Source organism: Telopea speciosissima, chromosome 3, assembly GCF_018873765.1.
Source record: "Telopea speciosissima isolate NSW1024214 ecotype Mountain lineage chromosome 3, Tspe_v1, whole genome shotgun sequence".
NCBI lineage: Eukaryota > Viridiplantae > Streptophyta > Magnoliopsida > Proteales > Proteaceae > Telopea > Telopea speciosissima.
The window spans coordinates 28,385,480-28,405,427 of NC_057918.1; the positions used below are offsets into that span (position 1 = coordinate 28,385,480).

General features: G+C 37.6%; 1 protein-coding gene across 2 annotated transcripts; it reads left to right on the forward strand.

The window, feature by feature from the left end:
* Positions 1-7,560: 7,560 nt before the first annotated feature.
* LOC122654327 (GPN-loop GTPase 3-like) lies at positions 7,561-16,736 on the forward strand. Of its 2 annotated transcripts, XM_043848375.1 has the most exons (10): positions 7,561-7,604; positions 8,002-8,227; positions 8,613-8,721; positions 8,807-8,888; positions 9,224-9,309; positions 14,374-14,477; positions 14,597-14,727; positions 14,813-14,910; positions 15,168-15,222; positions 16,342-16,736. In XM_043848375.1, the coding sequence occupies exons 2-8, from the start codon at positions 8,183-8,185 to the stop codon at positions 14,856-14,858; spliced, it is 603 nt and encodes a 200-aa protein (XP_043704310.1). In that variant the 5' UTR covers positions 7,561-7,604; positions 8,002-8,182; the 3' UTR covers positions 14,859-14,910; positions 15,168-15,222; positions 16,342-16,736. The 2 variants fall into 2 exon arrangements, with proteins under 2 accessions (XP_043704310.1, XP_043704311.1); XM_043848376.1 differs by lacking the exon at positions 14,813-14,910 and having other exon boundaries at positions 15,167-15,222.
* The last annotated feature ends 3,212 nt before the right edge of the window (positions 16,737-19,948 follow it).

The following is a 19,948-nucleotide window of genomic DNA, read 5'->3' on the forward strand; positions in this document are numbered from 1 at the left end:
GACCAGCACTAATGGCGACGTGACACACATGATACATCGTACTTATACGGACGATTCTGGGAAACACCACGGGCTCAATGCTCAAATGTAAATTTTGAATTATTTTCATTTTGAAAGCACGGGAGAAGGAAAACCAAGATAAAGCTTTTTTTGTACGTAAAATGAACAGAAATGTGTTTGCCACTCGTTTTTGGGTAATTATCATCACTCCCCTACACTCACTCTATATTTATTAGAAGTCCCTTGCGTTTAACTTCTTTTCTAAACCCCAGAAAAGCAAATTTTCAACTTCCCTTCACCCTTGGTATTTTAAAATTCCCACCTACCCTTCTTTCCAAGTAACCCCTAATCGGCTACCCATCACCCCGATCCTACCCTTGTCGCCCTTGTCCGTGGCCAGGTCCCCACCTCCATCCCATACTCGGTTTGTAGATCAATCAATGGTTCGTCTACCAAAGAAGGATGGGGCAACAATGGTTGTTGCAGCTTCTATCGCAGCTCTGTTTTCCTCGTCCATCTTCACTTGGGAAAAAGCCTCCTACAATTGTGATGCTTACGTACTCCAGATTCCAAAGCACATCTCCCATGGATGGCCTGTCCACGTTGTAATACGCCAAGCACTTCTCGGCAACCTCGACAAACTTCTTCATGGACTTTGGGTTGATCAACTCAACTAGGTGGGGGTCAATCACCTTGTCCAACAGCCCCTTCCTCTTCCACTGCATCGCCCACTCTACCAAGTTCACTTGCTCCCTATGGAGTACAGGGTTAATGGTGGGCCTCTCGAACAGTACCACCCCAAATGAGTTATTAGACTTAGCGAGTGTTGTTGTCTTGAAGTACTCTAGATCCAGGTAGTTGAAGCTCCTCTTCACAATTGTGCTCATTACTCACATGAGTTTGCTCTATGGTGGATGCATTCTTCAATAGCCCAACGTCAGTCAACTTGGCGATCAGGTTTTCATCCAATAGGACATTAGTGGTCTTCACATCCCTGTGTATGATCCCTTGCGCCGCTCCTATGCTTATCTCCTAACTTTGCTCCCAAGATAGCGATGGCAAGTTCATCCCATACAGTTGGCCTCTCAATGGGTTGTTGGACATGTATTCATACACCAATATCAGATCCAAGTTCTCGTCACTGCAACAGATCAAGGACACTATGTGCTTTGCCACAGTTTCTACGAGATTTGGATCTCCCCTTGGAATTTTGTGATCCCGCCCTAATTAAGGGTTCCCTCGCTTCACAACCACCTAGGTCCATCATCCAACTATCCTAAGTAGATATTGTCAAATCCTCCTACAACTATCAATGATTTCTGATCAATGTTCTTCGTCGCTTATTGCAACTCTTTGAAGGAGAAGTAGCAACTCAATCCCAAAGTTGACCAGTTGAGGTTGTCGTACCCACTTTTTGGGATCCATTGGAGTTTTTGCTACCAGTCATGAAGCTCGAGTGGCATGGATGGAGTGGTAGCCACTGTTGTCCCTACTCTTGAGCGATATACAAACTGATGATGGGACTCGGGGTGGGGAACCAACCATGGACAAGGGAGACAAGGGTAGAATTAGGGTGATGGGATAGCCGATTAGGGGTTACTGGGAAAGAAGGGTAATGTGTGATTTTAGAATTTTAGGGGAGAAGGGAAGGTGAAACTTTGCTTTTCTGGGAGATAAGAAAACAAACCAAAGGTAGGGGACTTTAATAAATATAGGGTGAATATAAGAGAGTGATGTAAATCCCCCTTCATTTTTTCTAAATTTTTTTTTAGGTTATGTTTTATTGGAAAGAAATGGATAGAAAATTTAAAATTAAAAAAAAAAAACAGAAAGGAGTTCGTGCACGGTAGATTCTATGCATCATTCATTCAATACGAGGTGTGGGGGGCTTTATGGTCAATGTGAATGGGCATAAATGCTCATCTAACAATAATTAATGCAGACCGTGCATGTGCCGTGCAAAAAAACTCTTGCAAAAAAAAAACTTTTTTTTATTTGAGAAAAAATTATACACATAAATTAATAATTGTGTTATCATTATTTTATCTTATTATGTTATTTATTTATTTTTCCCTTTCATTTTTTGACAACCAAAAGTAGTCTTATAGTGAATCAAACTAAATAACACAAATGTTGATTAAAAAACACATTGAAATCCTTTTCTTTTGTTTTTTTTTTGAAAAAAGAACAAAAATGAAAGGCTCGTCCTAAGTCCTAACACGATCAACCCCTCCCCCTCTCTACCCCCTATCTCTCTCATCTCCACCCTCACACCACCTTCTATTACCCCCTCTCCCCATCTGTCTCATCCTTGTTCTCTGCAACTCCCCCAGCCCTAACTCCACAACTCATCAATTACTACAACAATCAATAAATAGTAAAAGAGAATGTGCAGACTCGTAGTTGGAAAATTGAACTGCACTGGCGAGTTGGTTTATGATCTGAGTCAGCATTGTCCGCTTCCCAAATCAAATAGATGAGAGAAAGAGAGAAATATTAATTCCCATTGTTAACATTCGAAATTTGGAAACGAGGAGGGTGGGTCGAAGGTGCACGATAGGAGGGGTTTCACGGAGAAGAAGAAAGGCAGAGGTGGGTTGGTGTGTTGAGGGAGAGTAGCAATGCAAGGAAGGAGGGTTGCAAGGAGGGTAATAGAGGATTAGGGGTGTGGTGGTGGTAGCGTGTAAATTGGTCAGTTTGGGCTTAGTTTCGATGTGAGAATGGGTGAGTTCAAAACCAATCCAATAAGGTTGCAACAGTTTTCGCTCCGATTTGGTTTGAGTTCGATTTTGATCCGATTTTCTAAGGTTGATTCGATTTCGCAAAACCCCAAACCAAAATGGAGCTAATCTTTTAAGTAAAAAGTTACAACTAGTTCCACCTATCTCACTTCCCTTGCGACAACCACTCAGTCAGTTTCACACTATTAGTCCAAACCTCAAGTCTTTGAATTCCTTCTGCTAGTGCCTATTGTAAACCCCAAGGGATACTCCTGGGCTTTAATTCCAACAAGTCCCCTGTAAAACCATAACTCATATAGACAAAATGAAATTAGGATCTAAACAAACAAAGAACAGTCCAACCAACAATGTTTATAGTCAGGTTGAATCAATTATCGCAAATAATAATTGGGCAATCCACAAAATCCATTGCCTGATACCCAGACAGAGACAAAATCAGTTTGAGTTGGTGAAGAACAACATTTTGAGGGTGGAAGAAAAACATCAAGATCAAAAACCCATTTATAAATGCACATGACCCCCAGTGGGGGAGGGAATATGATTTTGAAAAGGAACGTTGTTTTCTGGGTGGTTGCAGGGGCCACGCCATGCGCACCAGCCAATGAGGACGCACAGGGTGGCACAAAAGGGGGCGAAATTTCCGCCATACATGGGGGCATGGGTCATTTCAGCCCCTGTTGTGTGTGGGCGTGGCCCCTATGTCCCACGAAGAAAACATTCTCCCAATATACTTCTATTCTGGTTAGACTATAGGAAGTATATAGTTATAATTGAGACAAACAAAATATACGACTTTTAACAACATTTGAAAGAGTTGGAGGAGAAACGAAAGATACAATTAACTCAAAAAGAGAAGAGGAAAAGAGGTATTCAGTGCGAATTCCCATTGACCTTGCCATCCAAATGTGTTTTGCAAGAGTACAAGATATAAAAAAGATGCTCCAACTTACTTAAAGGACATAAGGGATCTACCTCTGTTATACCCAAATATAACTACAATTAGATCTTGTCACGTGATCAAATAGACATACTCTCATAGTAAATCAAGGATACTGGTCCACTCTCGTGACCTATCCCAATATGGAACCTCTTAAAAACAACTCAATATGCCACGTTGGCATATAGTAATCTTCCCTTAGTCTATCTTTTTAAGGAAGCGCTTGGTGCGTCCAACAATCCCGACAAATCAAGGATCACACTCCTAGGAGGACTCTGCTGATGATGCACTTACCAAAGGTAAAAGTCACCATACTAGAGACTCTCTCCATAACCGCCTCAGTTGGCCACGATTCCTATATATACTCTGGTATAAACACATACAATCCATCTTGAATATATTCAATTGTTGCTCGAAGAGATCTGACTTAGGCATTGGAGAGTCCCCCATTGGTGCAAACCGGCTCTCTGGCGCTTATCCTACCCTTCTTTGCAGGTTACAAGGCAAGAGGACAACTTGTGGATTTCTCGACGCAACAACCTCCATAACAAGTTTATCTTTAGTCATAACCCCTTCAATTATTACTTTCCACACGAACAATTTAAAACGAGGATGGAATTTAGGCTTCAATAGAACTCTCCAAAAACCTTTATTTGCATAATTACGTTGACATTGCATGTTATTTTCTAGAAGGAACTTAACAATAAGACGAGTGGTCAATCTACCGTTACGAATTAAAAGCCAGAACCAACCATCATTCAAAGAGGAAAGCCTTTTAATTGAGACTTTATCAATTATTCTAGCAATACGATGAGGGGATATGTGAAACAATAATCCAACATTACAATGATCATTAAGCATCAAAGTCACTAACCGAACTGAACTCATGTTTAAGACGATATATGGAATAACCGTTGTTACTTCTCTTCGATTCGATCCATATTATTTTCTATCAACAATTGAAGACCTTACCACGAAGTCAAGGGTGACACCTCCCCATGTCAAGATAATTTACGATAATTTTCTTCCCATTTTGCCATTTTTTATCGTCTACCTCACCAACACGTGGAACCCATCCCCACAACTATCCACCACACACCCCTTGCTATCCAATGAGGCCTTAGTGAATATATATACATTTTGGGACAAACTTTTTGGGTTGTGACGGGTTGGACTAAGCTGACAAGCTAGGCTAGGATTGGAATTTCAAATTCCATGTCCGTTGTCAAGGTGTCGCCTAGGTGTCTAGGCGGTTTTTTGGGGGCCTAGGCGATTGCTGCCTTAAGTAAATGTTTTTATATTTGTTATTTTATTTACTTAAGATATTTTTCACAAATGAACAAATACCCCATATTTGAAATCGATAAAAACAGTTAACAAATCAAATTTCAAAAGGATAAAAAGTCAACCCCCAAGTTCAAGAACAAAAATTAAATTTTTTACGGTCGGTGAAATTTTTAACTTTCTAATGCTGGAGTTTTTCTCAAACCTAAAAATTTTATAAATCTTAATATGGTAAAACATTGTTAAAAGCCAAAAGAGCAGTAAAATATTCATTTGTTTTGAGATATAAAAAAAATATTTTCATTCATAGCGATTTTTTACAGCATTAGCGTACATCAAATAAAGTTTTGACCAGAACATAACTTTATTTAGAAGGTATAGCCTCCCAGGCTATACATAACGGAACTGGGAATATTGTAAAAACGTTTGTTTCTTAATATATTTTTTGTTTTTTATCATAAAAAAAAAGTTTTGATCGGAACATAACTCCTTCAATATAAATCAAATATAAGCAATCTTAGATTTATTGGAAAGCTGGTTTTGTGTTCTAACTACAAAACGTCTCTTGTAAAAAAAAAGTCATTTGACTAGTAAAACTTCTCAAAGAACATAAACATCTCTAAATCAAGAGAAGTTTAAAACAAATGTATATTTTGATTGTTTTAAACTTCCAATAGCTTGCTTCTTCAGTTTTGCTGTCTTCTAGTTCTATGTTGATTTGTGATGACTTAATGTGGTTTAATGTTGATTTTTGATGACTTAATGTTGATTTTTTATGACTTGGTGTGGCTTAATGTTGATTTTTGATGACTTGATATTAGGATTGGACTGGGTTTAACTGACACCCTGAAATCAAGCCCAAATCGGCCAAGGAACACACATCCCTTGATTAGGAGTGTCCAAACTAGTTTGAACTAGTAAAACAACTGAAAAACTTGCACCAAATTGATCCTTATCAGATTGGTTTTGGACTAGGGTATGATGGGACCAACTGAAAACCAAATCGCATCGAACCGATCATTATTCAGAATGAATAATGAATCGAATGAAAATCGGAAGAAAAAAAAATCATTGAGTTTGAGCTTATAAATATGTGAATTGATTATTCGTTGATTTCAACATTATTGAGAAAATTTTTGGTTAGGGGGAATTGTTACAAATCAAGGAGTATGAGATTATGAATAAGGAAAGTGATTTGTAACAATGCTTCCAATGCACAAAATATACATCATCGTCTACATGCTTAGATAGTAGACCCCAAAAAACAAAAACAATGCTTCCATTGATTTATTTGTTCTCTATACAAAATTAGTTGGTCAACTAAATGAATGATTTTATAGTAGGGTTCATTTTGTAATTTTAATATTAGTTATCTTCTCATTGAGTAGTTATCCATTGATTTCAATATTTATTATCTTTCCCTTACAATTATAAACTACAATAATTTTGTTACAAACTATATTTATCCATTGATTTCAATACTAGTTATCTTTTGTTTACAATTTATTTCTCTTTGTTCCAAGTACAATATGAATACATCAAATCAATGTCCTTATTCCTGGTCGTTTAGTTGTTTGACTTGGGGAAGATGATTTAAAGTATTTTTATCGAATCTTTCCTCACTATAGGTTATGAATAGCGAAAATTACACGTCACCCCTAGTTTTTAAACGAAACTTAGATCACCCCCTGGTTTTTGAAAAAACTCAAATCACCCCCGTCTATAGTAACAATGTTAGTCTGCTGTTAGTTATTGGTGTGAAATGACTATTTTACCTTTATAGTAAAACATTAGAATTAAATTTACAATACTAGCCTTCCTTCATCTTCAACATTGGTCAAGGGTAGTTAGGGATTTAAATTTATTTAACTGGCTGACATCATCACTTAACAGCATAAAACTAATGGTAGAGACTAATTTGTCATATTAGGGTTCTAAATCAGGGGGTGATTTGAGTTTTTTCAAAAATCAAGGAGTGATCTAAGTTTTGTTTGAAAACCAAAAGGTGACGTGTAATTTACCCTTATAAGTATAATACTTCATTGTGGTTCAAGTCCGAAAAAACCCCGATCTAAACAATTAACCCGATATTTAAAAAATGAAATAAACCGAAAAGGTATCGAATTGAAACAGGCTGAAAGCCGAAGTTCCTTAATGGTTTGTTTTTGGTCTTTCATTCTCAGACCCAAAACCGATTCAGTCCGACAAAACCAGGCCGAACCGACCAGTTGACACCACTACAATTCACATCTTCGTCGCGGTTCCTTTGAAATATGGTGATAGAAGCGACTCAAGCGAGAGAGCCAACGCCCGCGGCTGTTTGGTCATCAGTGTCACTTTCAAACCTCCAGGCTCAAAAGATTTCCAAATTCCCTCAGGAATTGCGAATTTACGCCGAACTTGTGCCTAGAAGTTTGTATATCTTCCGCGGATCGGGGAGAAAGCTATGCCGGTAATTGGGAATCAAACTATCTTCGTTTAAGCGTCGCAGGTAAGCATCAATTTTTGTATTCGGCTGTGTTTCAACTTCCTTCTATGCAGTTAATTATTTATTATTGGGAGCCCTAATCCCAGTGTTTTGCAATTTGGTTGCTTTTCAGTCTCGTACGACGAAGAAGGAGAACAAGTAAAATCCTCGACAGGTATTCCTTCCCTCCTCTTTCTCTCTCCAATTGACGATGAAAGCAGTGGTAGTTCTTGAGTGAGGAGTCCTTTGACTCCGATTGGAATGGAATTTTCATTCGACAAATACTGTTTCTGTTCTAGAAACAGAAGCCTAATAGCGTTCCCATGTTTATAAACGAAAACAAGTTGAAACGTAAGCAAATGCTGACCTTGTTTTCTTCATTTCCAAACTCTTTTTTTTTTTATGTCCACTCTCTTCCCTTCTAAATTTCATCTGAGTTCTCCTAATACCGTATAGGTGGATGTTTCTGCTCTCCTCTTTACCTGGGGAAAAGAGAAGTTTCTATGATAATGGATTGCTTTTTTCTTAGATTTGAATGCTAGAACTAAGGATGTTTTCTGTGTGTGGTCCAGCACGTCTATTATGTTCATCTCTTTCTGGTGCATATGGCGTATCCTGCTTTCCTGAAATTCTTGTTCGCAGCTGTTGTTTGGTGTACTGCATATGCTGCTGTGGCAGTTCTTGGGTCACTTCAATTTTTCAATTTTCTCCGCACCTCTATAGTTTACTGATAGGGCAATTTGGAGAGCTATCATGGGTTATGCACAGCTAGTTATTGATCCTGCCGGAAGTGGAAAGGTGATTAATTTTTTACCAGAGCTATGTTTTTTATGTGCTTGTAGTAATTGTTCTTTACTCTGCACTGTAGTTTTTCATTTGAATCCGTTTCTAATGGTGCTTTAACCCCCCCCTCTCTTTTGGGTTCAGAATCTTGTACTTCCTTAAGAAAATTGAGATATCTATGGATGTTTCTTACATGTCGTATGTATGTATTGATGGGTTGATTTGTTTCTTTTAACCTTTTTTTAATCTGTTTCTTTGTTCTACTTTGACAGAAAATGGTGCTTTAACAGTTTAACCTCCAATCTTGTACTTAAGAAAATTGAGATGTCTTTGGATGTTTCTTACATGGCATATTTATGTATTGATGGGTTGCTTTGTTCCTTTTTACATTTTCAATCAGTCAACTTGCTGTTCTAGCTTGTACCAACATTGTGTTACCGTTGGATGGACAATCCACATCGTGAATCTAGATCCAGCAGCAGAAAGTTTCAACTATCCTGTGGCGATGGGTAATTGTGCAGTTCATTCTGTTATTCTTTATACTTTCAATTTTATCAATGGCTAATTTCGGAGAGCTGAAAAATTTTCTGCCAGATGTAAGGGAACTCATTTCTTTGGACGATGTTATGGAAGAACTTGGTTTAGGTCCAAATGGTGGTCTTATTTACTGCATGGAGTATCCTTTTCTCGTTTGGGGTTCATGTGTTATTCTGGAGCTAATTATTGTTGTTTTTCTAGAGCAACCTTAGTGATTTTGTAATTCCTACAACTAGTTTCATGGATATTGTAGGGACTCTCTGCCTGCACAATATCATGTCTTTTTTGCTGTTAACTCCAACGCATGCCGTAGTTAATGTTGTCATATGAGAGCAATGATGAAATTTAATATTTTTCCAGGCATCCCTTGACCTTTTAGTTCACTAACGTTACATTGTTTAATTGTTGGCTAAATGAACGACATACATGCCTTCTTTTCCATCAATATGTTTTGCCTTAGATCACTATCTTCAGACACCTTGAAGAAAATTTGGATGATTGGTTTGCAGAAGAATTAGACAATTACTTGGATGATGACTACCTGGATTTTGACTGCCCAGGTAATTTAGTCAGTTGTAGTTAGTCAAACTATCGCCCAACATAATGGTAGCTTGTTAGTTTGTTATGAACCAAGCTTCTACATATTAACTAGACTGGGATGATATCTGCCCTTTCTTTGCCTTCATGTATGCATATTTTACCGTAGGATTTGGTATGTTTACTCGTTCACCATCAATTGCTATTCCAACTAAGATGGGATCTGAGCCATCTGACCGAACATTTAGGTTGGGTTGGGTGAATCACACCGTAACCTAACCCGGCATTGAAGTGAGGTGCCAGGCTTTGTTTGTTTAGTTTTGGAGTGTGTCGTGACTGTAGATATGTCTATGCACTTGTAGTTCTACTAGTGCAGGAACTCTGGATAAAAAATTCCTAGTGGTTTTAAGCTCTAGAAGTGTCTTTAAAACATAATTCTGTAACTCATACAAATCTTAGAAGTCAAATTGGTTTCTCTTTGATGGAAGCTTTGGTTTCTCCTTTTTGTGTGGGCATGTTGGTGGGTAGGTATTTGCTTTGGTCCATGAACTATGGACACGGACAAAATTGTCGTGGCAACATGGGCAAAAAGTGCCAGTAATGAAGGAAAATCCAGCAGGAACTTAGCTTGAACAGAATCAAATTAGAACAGTCAAATGACATATTCTATAATTCAGCAAAGAAAACTCAGATTGGATCAAAAAACAGGTTGAATGGTCTGTTCTTGAACTTCTCATGGTAGAATATTCCTGCAGAGTTTGAACAGAATTCAGTAGCAGAGGAGGAAGAATCCTACTTTGACATGGAATTGGCAAAGCAAGAAACAGAACTGTTAATTGATCAGAATAACTCAGGGATTCAAAACAGTATCCAGAGTCGAGTAAATCTGATATAATTAAGAGTCAAACCCAGTAACATAAATCAGAAACTAATAAGTAGATGAGATTAAGAAATCTGGTAAATCAGTATAGTCGCAGGGTATGAACTACTCAATCCTGAAGTCAGGGTGACGACGACTGGGCTGGCTGTTTGTAGACAAAAGACCAACTAAACAGAAACTAATATACCAGATTTGAAAGTAAAACAGTTCCGCAACTATAGAGATACAGAAACAGAATCAGAATAGCAACCAGAGATTTCACAGGCAACAGAAAAAAGGTGGCTGATCGGTCCTGTAACTTGATTGAAAGATAGAAGGGTAGATAGAGAAATAGAAGGATAAACAGATTAAGAATCCACTTAAAACTTGGGCTAGGAACCCTCTAAAGTGTGTGAAGAGAATCCACTCTTCCACTAAGAAATCCGCCTTAGTACACCCTAAATCCATCAGGTAAACACCTGTGAATCAACAGAGATAGCTCTGAATCCACATATCCAAATTCAAAAAAAGAAAAAGAGTGATTGCTTTATTTCTTAAAATCAAGGGGAGGGCCTATGGCCAATACATATATTTATAGCTTCTCTTTGAAACTTGTTATTGAGTAATTAGAGCTCTTACATCATCCAACCAATAGGAAAGCTCTAATCTTTTCCATTACATCATCCAACAAAAAAAATCTCTAAACTGACCTAAAGACTTAACAATCAATAAGAAAAAGATAATCAACTCAGACTAGAATATAATATTCTTAATCTAGGATGAACATTATAATGGAAAAAAAGAAAGAAATTAGACTTCTAAAAGACCCCACAACTAATCCTATATTCCTACGCATAATTTGGCCCATTTAGGGTCTGTATGGCAACGTTGAAAAAAAAAAACATTTCTGGTGTTTTTGTGTTTTTTTGGAATACATTCGGAACAGAACATGTATGTGACCTCTAGCCTTTTTTTTTTTGGGGGGGGGGGGAATGAACCGGTAAAAAACACATTTTTTGGTCATTTGAGAAACATATTGAAAGTGGTTTCTAAAAAACAGAAACAAAATTGGGTAAAAAAAAGACCCAACTTATACGAGTCTCAACTCTCCGACGCCACTGCCACCCCCACTGCCACCCCCACTACCGCCACCACCATCACCACTGAACAGAAGATATACTTTTGTTAATATGCATTCTGCACGTGTTTCTGTTCGTTTTTTAGTGGAGAAAGACACTTTTTTTTCTAGTTTTACTATACAACATTTGTTGGAACAGAAGTATTCCAAATTAACGGAAACACAAAAAAATATTTCTGACTAAAAAAATACTAGTTTGGAACAGAAACGTTGCCATACACAGCAGTGCCAATTAGAAGTGCAACTCATAGTTGTCAAGGCATTGCCTAAGCAACGCCTAGGCATCCAGGCACCTTGGTCGCTAGGCGGGCGACTTGGATGCCTTGATCGCCTAGTTGGTGTCACCTTGCTTTTGGATCCTCTTCACCACCTTGGATTGCCTGGACGCCGTGACAACTATGTTGCAACTCATTGGGCCTAAGGCCCAACACATATGTAACCCAACCCAAGACTTATTTCCTCTAAAATAAGCCCATTTTTTATGATTTGTCTGCATCAGCAAGACACAACAACCTCCTGAAATTAAGAAACAAGGACATGACCATAGAGGATAAATCTATGAAAAGATTTAATGTTAAATTAAAGGAGACTTAAGGAAAAGAAATATTTAAATATAGGGTTTTTTTCACGTACCCCCCCTGAGGTTTGATGTAATTATGGAAAAATCCCTCAGTTTTAAAAAATGCTGCGTGCTCCCCAAAGGTTCTTAACAGTTAACATATTCCCCCATTCTGTTAGTCTAGGACTAATAACGTTAAAAGTATGGGATGAAGTGACAAAAATACCCCTCCTAGTTGGGAATGAAAACCATTCTACCCTTTGCTTTTAGGGTTTGAAATTTGGGGGAAAATCCCAAATCTCATCTTCTCCTTTGCTTTCGTTCCTCCTGGTCATCTTCCCCAATCGTGCCCTTCAACGAAGAATCACCACCACCTGAATCGATTAGAGTTTAATCTTCCACCTGCAACTCCTCCGCCCAGATCGGTTCTTGGACCATCATTGTTGGACCTGCAGTAATAAAATCCATTCTGTTTGATCGTCTCAGTGGAAATTCAAATGGGAATCCTCACAGACAACCCAGCAGAATCTCTATGTTTAATATCGGTTGTCTCTAAGCTCATCTGTGCTTCACTTTGATCACTCCCTACTGATCTACTCCTTTTCCAGCTTGATAAAATAAGAACTTTGTCAGCTTATGTTCGATACAAATTGCAGGGAAGAGCATTTTTTTTTCTTTGGTTTTCATCTCCACATAAATGGAGATATTAATTAATTAGATGATCTCAAAGTAACATAGAAACATGTAAGGGATCTTGCTCCCCTCTTGAAAGCTTAGTTGTATTGGCAATAAAACATAAGGAATCCACGTGCAATCACCTTCAGATTTCCTTTACATCCAACAACCCCAACTTAAACAAATCATGACAGAGGTTTCTTCCTGAGAATCTAACAGAAAGGAAATTTCCATTAATGCAAGCACACGTTCGTAGCTAGGTCCCCATCTGACATCTGTTTGTGTTTCTGTGTATATATATATAAGTATCTCAGAGTTAATTAACAGAGCAAGTCTCTGTGAGCTCCCAAGTCCCAACTCCAGAATAAGAGAAGCAATTCTGAAGGAGAAGTGGAGAACTTATCAAAATGGCCAAGTTTCTTCTAACAGCCTTGGTCTCTGTTCGTTGCTAGCTCATCGGTTTTCTTCGTCTTGTTTGGAGATTTGGTAAAAGTCAGTCCAATTTCAAGCAAATGACTGCAGAAGTCTTCAAGGTTTGACCAGCCTCTCACAAATCTCGGTCCATGGTGTTCCCTACAAGGATACCTGCAACTCATCTTCCCCAAATCGTTTGGGGAAGATGAGTTGCAGGTTTGTTTTGTATTTTTCTTGTAAGGGCATTTTTGTCAGTTCACCCCTTGATTTTAACACTGTTAGACCTAGACTAATGGAAAGGGGGAATATGTTAACTGTTAAGAACCTCAGGGGGGCATGCAGCATTTTTTAGAACTGAGGGATTTTTCCATAATTACGTCAAACCTCAGGGGGGGTACGTGAAAAAAACCCAATAGTAAATGCCAATCAACGTCTTAGTAATGAAGCATTACAAGATACTTAGCAGAAATATATCCTGTTGTATCCATATGAGCCGTTAATAAATATTTCCACAAATACTCTAAAAAGGGCGTACCCAGTGCACGAGGCTCCCACCACTGTGGGATCCAGGAAGGGTCATAATGTATGCAGCCTTACCCCTGCTTTAGCAGAGATGCTGTTTCCAGATTCGAACCCGTGACCACTTGGTCACAATGGAGCAACCTTTGCCGTTGCACCAAGGCCTGCTTTTCACAAATACTCTATTCCTTTCTAATACTTTGCAAGCATTAGATGATGGAAAAAGGGGGGGAAAAAAAAGGAAGCAGAGGGATCAGAGGAGAGTGATGGAAACATGAGCTAGCTATGACTTGTCACACCATCATGTAGAGAGAAACCATTTAAGGGAGTGATTAAAAATGTATTCAAAATATTCTAGAGGTGAAAGGAACCCTAGTTTTGGGACTGTTTGGTTTATTATGTGGGGGAGTACTTGTGCTCTTGCCTATATGAATATTTCCTTACATGATTTCAAAAGCAAGTCAATGATTAAGGAATGCTGAGGGTACTATGTAGCTAAATATGGGACTTTGTTATGACGGATTTACAAATATGATAAATGGATGAATGTATCAAAAAACATACTAAATTAAGTCAATTTTCCCTAGCATTTTATTTACCAAAAGGAAAAAAAATTTCAATAGCCATTCTCAGTATTCTTCTGGTCTACTTTTTGGGAGATATCTGTTTCTTCTGCTGGACCTGTTCTTGCCCTGCCCAGCTGTCTACAAGTGTGATTTATTAGTGCACTGATACGAGATTAATTGAATATCGTAGTCAAAATTTCCATTGCTTCAAAAAACTAGTAATAGGATTTGATTGTAGATGGAAGTATGGAAGCTTATTAATACCTTTTGTAACTGAGCCTTATTATTTTTTGGGGTTGGGATTGGGGGGATGCAAATTTGAACATATTATTATGGTTTTCTCTAAACATTTTACAGGCCAGATAGAACTCTTTTCACATGTTACAGTGATTCGAAACTTTGTGGACCATTTGAGACGAAAGAACTTCAATGTTTGTGGTGTGTACTTGCTTGATTCACAGGTTCGTATTAGTTTTCTGCTGTTGCAGCTTCATCAACTTTTCTTCCCTCTCCCTTGGATCTTTTGAAATGTTTTAATCTTTAGTAATATCTGAAGGTTTTGACTTCTCTCATGTATTAGTTCATGACGGATGTGGCCAAATTCATTAGTGGATGCATGTCATCACTTTCGGCTATGGTTCAGCTTGAAGTGCCTCATGTCAATATTCTCTCCAAAATGGACCTTGTTACAAATAAGAAGGATATTGACGAGTGAGTTATTCTTCATTCCGCACTTTTGCTTTCTACATGTGTCTCTGTTGGTATACCTATCATTCTTTATTTGGTCTGCTTATAGCTACCTAAATCCAGAACTGTGGTTTCTGCTATCAGAGTTGAATTAACAGATGGCTCCTCAGTTTGAAAAGCTAAATAAGATTTTGATTGAATCAGTGAGTTTTGAAGGAATACAGTCTTGAGTACCCCAAACCGCGGTGGGGGGGATAATTTGTGGAAGCCATTATGTGTGTGGTTGTAATATTGTCATCATTGTTGTTATTGCTAGCCTGCCTTGGTAGCGGATGAGTAGTTGTCAAGTTTTTAGGAGAGGAATTGCTGCAAGCTAGACCAGTGCTAAAAATATATTGATTACTTTCATAGAACTTACTGCAAGGTTTGCATATTATTTATTATTTAAATGTTATGTTTTCAAGTTGATGAATATAGCATGGTCAGCTTTGTGCCTCTGGACTTGAGAAAGGAAAACAGGTATTCTTTTCTCTCTGTTCATTTTATCTTGTTAAAAGTTGTATGTTTGGCCAGACATGTGATTATATAGCATTTGGTGATACAAGAGAGATAGGCCCATATTGGTTGTAGGGATCAAAAGTTGTCGCGTGTGGATTGGGTTCTAGTACTGTTGGATCCAACTTGTAAAAGGCTCTCGTCTTGTAGATGTTTTGGCAAAATCGGACCTCATCCACACTAAATACTTGTCAACCAGTAGTTTCTATCTTCTAACGTCCAATGCTTTTGTTTCTATAGCTTCTATAAAGATTTCTATGGGTAATATTTGTGGTTCCAATTAATTTCGCCTTTAATTTTGGATGACTGGATCATTGGATAACACAAATTTTAGGGCTTAGGCGCTCTCTCTCTCTCTCTCTCTTCCCCCCCCCCCACCCCTCCCCTGGGTTAATTGAAGAGATGTTAATGTATTAAAAAAGGGCAAAATTCTGTTCTAATCTCTACCTAATACCATGCTTACAACATTCTTCTTAAATATTTCATAAAAAAAAAATTCTTCTTAAATAACCTCTATTTTAAGCCTAAATGAAGACTCAATTGCCAAAAAACTAAAACTTCCAGTGTATTAGTCTTGACACACGTCTGTTCTTACAATATTGTTTCTGTGATTTGTATCTTCAAATTCTCTTTCTACTTTCTAAACATTGTACTTTTGCATACTCTCTTTCCTTAAAAAGTTCTTGAAGCCCTCATACAAAGAATTTATCCTCCTTTCTCTCAAGTCCTGAAAAAATAACTTAATTTGAGAACATGGCATCAAATGAGGTTTTGTGTAAATGTAATATAAAGAATTTAATAATTACTTTGCAATATTAAAGTGGTGTGTTCTGTTTATATTTTTTAAAATTTTAATTTTCCATTTATGTAAATCATTGTTAGTATCAACTCGTGTTTTATGTTTTAATTTTATTTTATTTATTAAATATTTGAAAGAACTTTTCAGCTATTTTCCTTCTCACATGGCTCTGAGTAAATACATATTTTCTATTTTCGTAGTTTCCTGTAGTTTCCTGTCTCTCACATGACTTCTATGCACTTTGTACCAGTTACATTAATGTACTTGTTTTGTTACCTGTACAGTGTACAGTATGTATTGTCACAGATTGACAACTGCATACAGTGGGGAGAGGATGCTGATGTGAAGGTGAGGGATTTTAACTCAGAGGATGACGACTGATGTCTTTTTGATCCTGTGGTGGCTGCATAATTTAGTTGGGCTTGAAGTTGATGAGGCCATCCCAGGAAGATACCGTTAAGACAAACAGCTTATGCATTTCCTCAGCTTTATGGGATTTTTTTGGTGAAATGAAGAGTTCTAGCTGACCTATATATGTCTCCTTCATGGACTTGCTAGCGAAAATGTAATGAATCTATGTTATAATTGTGATTGACCTCATTTTGTACATTGTCCATGCTATACATAGACTGTTGCCATCATTGGCATCTAATATAAAGATATAATCAATATGGTTAAGAAGGAAGTGCAACCTTCCATGCTTTGTTGTTTGATTGTTTCACTTTTCTCTCTCAGATGCTAGCAGCAGAAGTGAGATGAGGGTTTCTCTGTCTGCTGATATTTATGCCTCAAGAAGTTTCGAAGAGATTATTATACTACTTTACAGGTACCTTCATTATAGGGGAAGTTCAAGTTGGCCAGCCTACTCATGGTTCTGGTAAGTCTCTCAATCCAGAAGAGGGATGGGGGTGTGTGTTAGGAGGGCAAATGATGGACTCAGGCTACAATGAAGATACTATTGCAGAGTATGGGGAAGCATGGTTTGTAATCTCGGATCGGCCAAATAAGACGCATTTACCACTGTTTTATTTCCATTTTACCATTGTCTGTACAAGTGTATTGGATTGGTCTTGGCCGATACACAATCCTCCGATCCGGGTGATTTACCCGACCCGAGACCGAGATTACAAACCGTGAAGGGGGGGATATACCTGGTAGAACTGGAACTCAGGAAGGACATGCAGAAATAGACTATCTAGACCATGGCCATTCAATTCAGCTGATGCGAAAAGAGATCCGAGTTACGGAAAAATGTACCAATTAGTTCATTTCAAAACCGACATTATGCAGCTCAATCGAAGCATTAAAATTGATCTATTTTGATTTGTCTGTAGTGACTGCAAATGGGTTTTAAACGTGTGACACATTTTTATAGTAGGGCTAGGAGAATGAGAAGTGAGAACCTCCAGCAGGTCTTCTATAAATGGCCGAAGGCGAAAGCCGAGCTTAGAATCTGTAAAAAGAAAGGCCTACGACGTAACAGGTAATTTCATTGAAAACTAGTTTTCATGGTTTCCATCTCACTGGTACACAGTAAATTTTGCTGCTTACATTTTTCTTCTCACCTATGCATTTATAACTTTCTATTCATGTGCCGGTAATGCCCAAATCTACTATTCTTTCTTCTTTGGTTGATGCAAACCACTTTATTAATTATTATTGTACATCTGCTTTTCATCTTTATAGAGAAATTGAACCAACGACCAGAGTGAGGAAGGAAGCCTAGAAAATCATCCCTACCGCACTAACAAACCCAGGATCAGGCATGTCATGTCAACATTTCAATCGATTCTTGGGTTCCATTCTCTCTTTTTTACTTTTCTTTCCCCTCAATCCTCATGGCATAACTTGCCATTTGGTAACGGACCCTTTGTGGGTTATATATTGCCACATGATTTATCGTATATGCCGCCTTCTGTCTGTTTTGAAGTTGAGAGCATTAAGGATGACAAATTGCTTGTTCGCCCTTTCATAGAGTCCAATAGTCCCAAGCTCAACACATTTCCGTTATCTGATAAGGGCCTCAACAGCAATGAATTGTTTAATTTGAATTAGATAATCATCGAGGTAGTCAGCTTGGGTGTTAATTAGTAAAGTCTCTTTTTGTTGATAGTGGAGACTTGGGATGAGTCCCACTCCCACCTCACATAGTCATACTTTTTTTTTTGTGCGAGGGGTGGGGGAGAGAGGGGGTATTATACGGGGAGGTGGTTGGAGGAGGGGTTAGGGGGTTATGGTAAAGGTGTCAATTTAGAATTATAACAAAAAACTAAAATCACAGCTGTTCGTTTAAAATCGAACTGAAACAAATTTGTTTGGTTTTGATTTCAAAATCCGGAATGTTTTTTTATTCGGTTTTATGATTGAACCTGTTGAACTGAACCGAATTTCACTTTAATGTTTGAAAAAAGTTTGGTGAGTTATGGCTCTAACAAATAAGGTTTTTTTGTGGCAATGATTACAACTTATCCGTGCTTATGAGAAAAATCTATGAAGCAAAAAAAAAAAGGTTTTTTGTTTTTTGTTTTTTTGTAAGTAGGTCCAAACACTTAAAATAGGGTCCAAAGTCCAAAACGAATACAGACTGAGTCAAAACAGAATAGTGTACTGAGTAAAGAATCGAATAAAATTGAACTGAGTCAGTTCGATTCAAGTTTAGAAAATAGGTTTTACAGTTTTGGTTTCTTCATGTTATATCTTGAGTCGTACCAAAAAAACTAAAACCAAACTGAACTGATTGATGACCTGCTTCTTCATAGCGTCACTGATTTGTTGATTATGTTTACTACTTGTGGTCGAAATGTTCAAGGCTTGGGTGTTATGTTTCAAAAATCGAACTGATTGACACCCTTAAGTTAAGAAAATATATGTTCATTGCATCACTAGAGTGACTAGTCCAACAAATTACATGACGAAAGAAACTTGGAAATGTTCCAAATGAATTTTGATAAGGGTAAAGTGATCTAGCCATTCCAAATATTTGCCACAGCCCACGTGTTGAGTGTGGCAAAATTTTGTGAGAAGGTAGACCTGTGTCTTTTACTAACATATCAAATTTCAGCATAATATAATTTACCAAGTAGTAAAATAAAATTTAAAAAATCCAAAATTATAGGAGACGGTGCAATGATACTCAAAGTACTATGCTCTATCATAAGGATATGCAAATACATGGAAATATATAATTAAACTTGAATTTGAGACTTGATTAGTGGTCTACCTATATCCATTCTCTACCCACCGGTCTTAATTATTACATTAATCTGTGATGTGGCAAACTTTTGTGGATCATCAAGGAAAGCTTATCTTGACTGGATTATTTAGGGTGTCTTTATTATCTTTTGATGATTGTAGTTTTATTTACATAAATACCCTTAGATATCTTGACGCCATGGAATCCGTATGATCCCTAGTCATAAATAAGGGAAAATGTTTTCTGAGCCACTAATCCACTATGGGAGGATATGTTCTCTCTCTCTCTCTCTCTCTCTCTCTCTCTCTATATATATATATATATAACTTCTCACCATAAATAAATAGTCGAGAGATAATAATCACATGCGATTAGAAAATAGTAACATTACAATATGGGAAAAAGAACGCTAAGACCGTGCAAAATTACCTTATAGTCCCAGTAAATTAAAAATTCCATTCAGTCAAATTCTCTTGCACACGTTCTTATTGATCCCGTGCTGACACTTCTCTTACCCTTACAACGTATAAATTTTTTTTTGGGGTGGGGGGGGGGGGGAGGTTTACCTTACAATATATAATGTCATCCTTAATAATACACACATTAATACCAAGCATAAAAAAGAAAAGATGAGAGAATAAGAAAAGATAAATATATATATTTTTTTGATGGTATAAGAAAGGATATTTTAATAATGG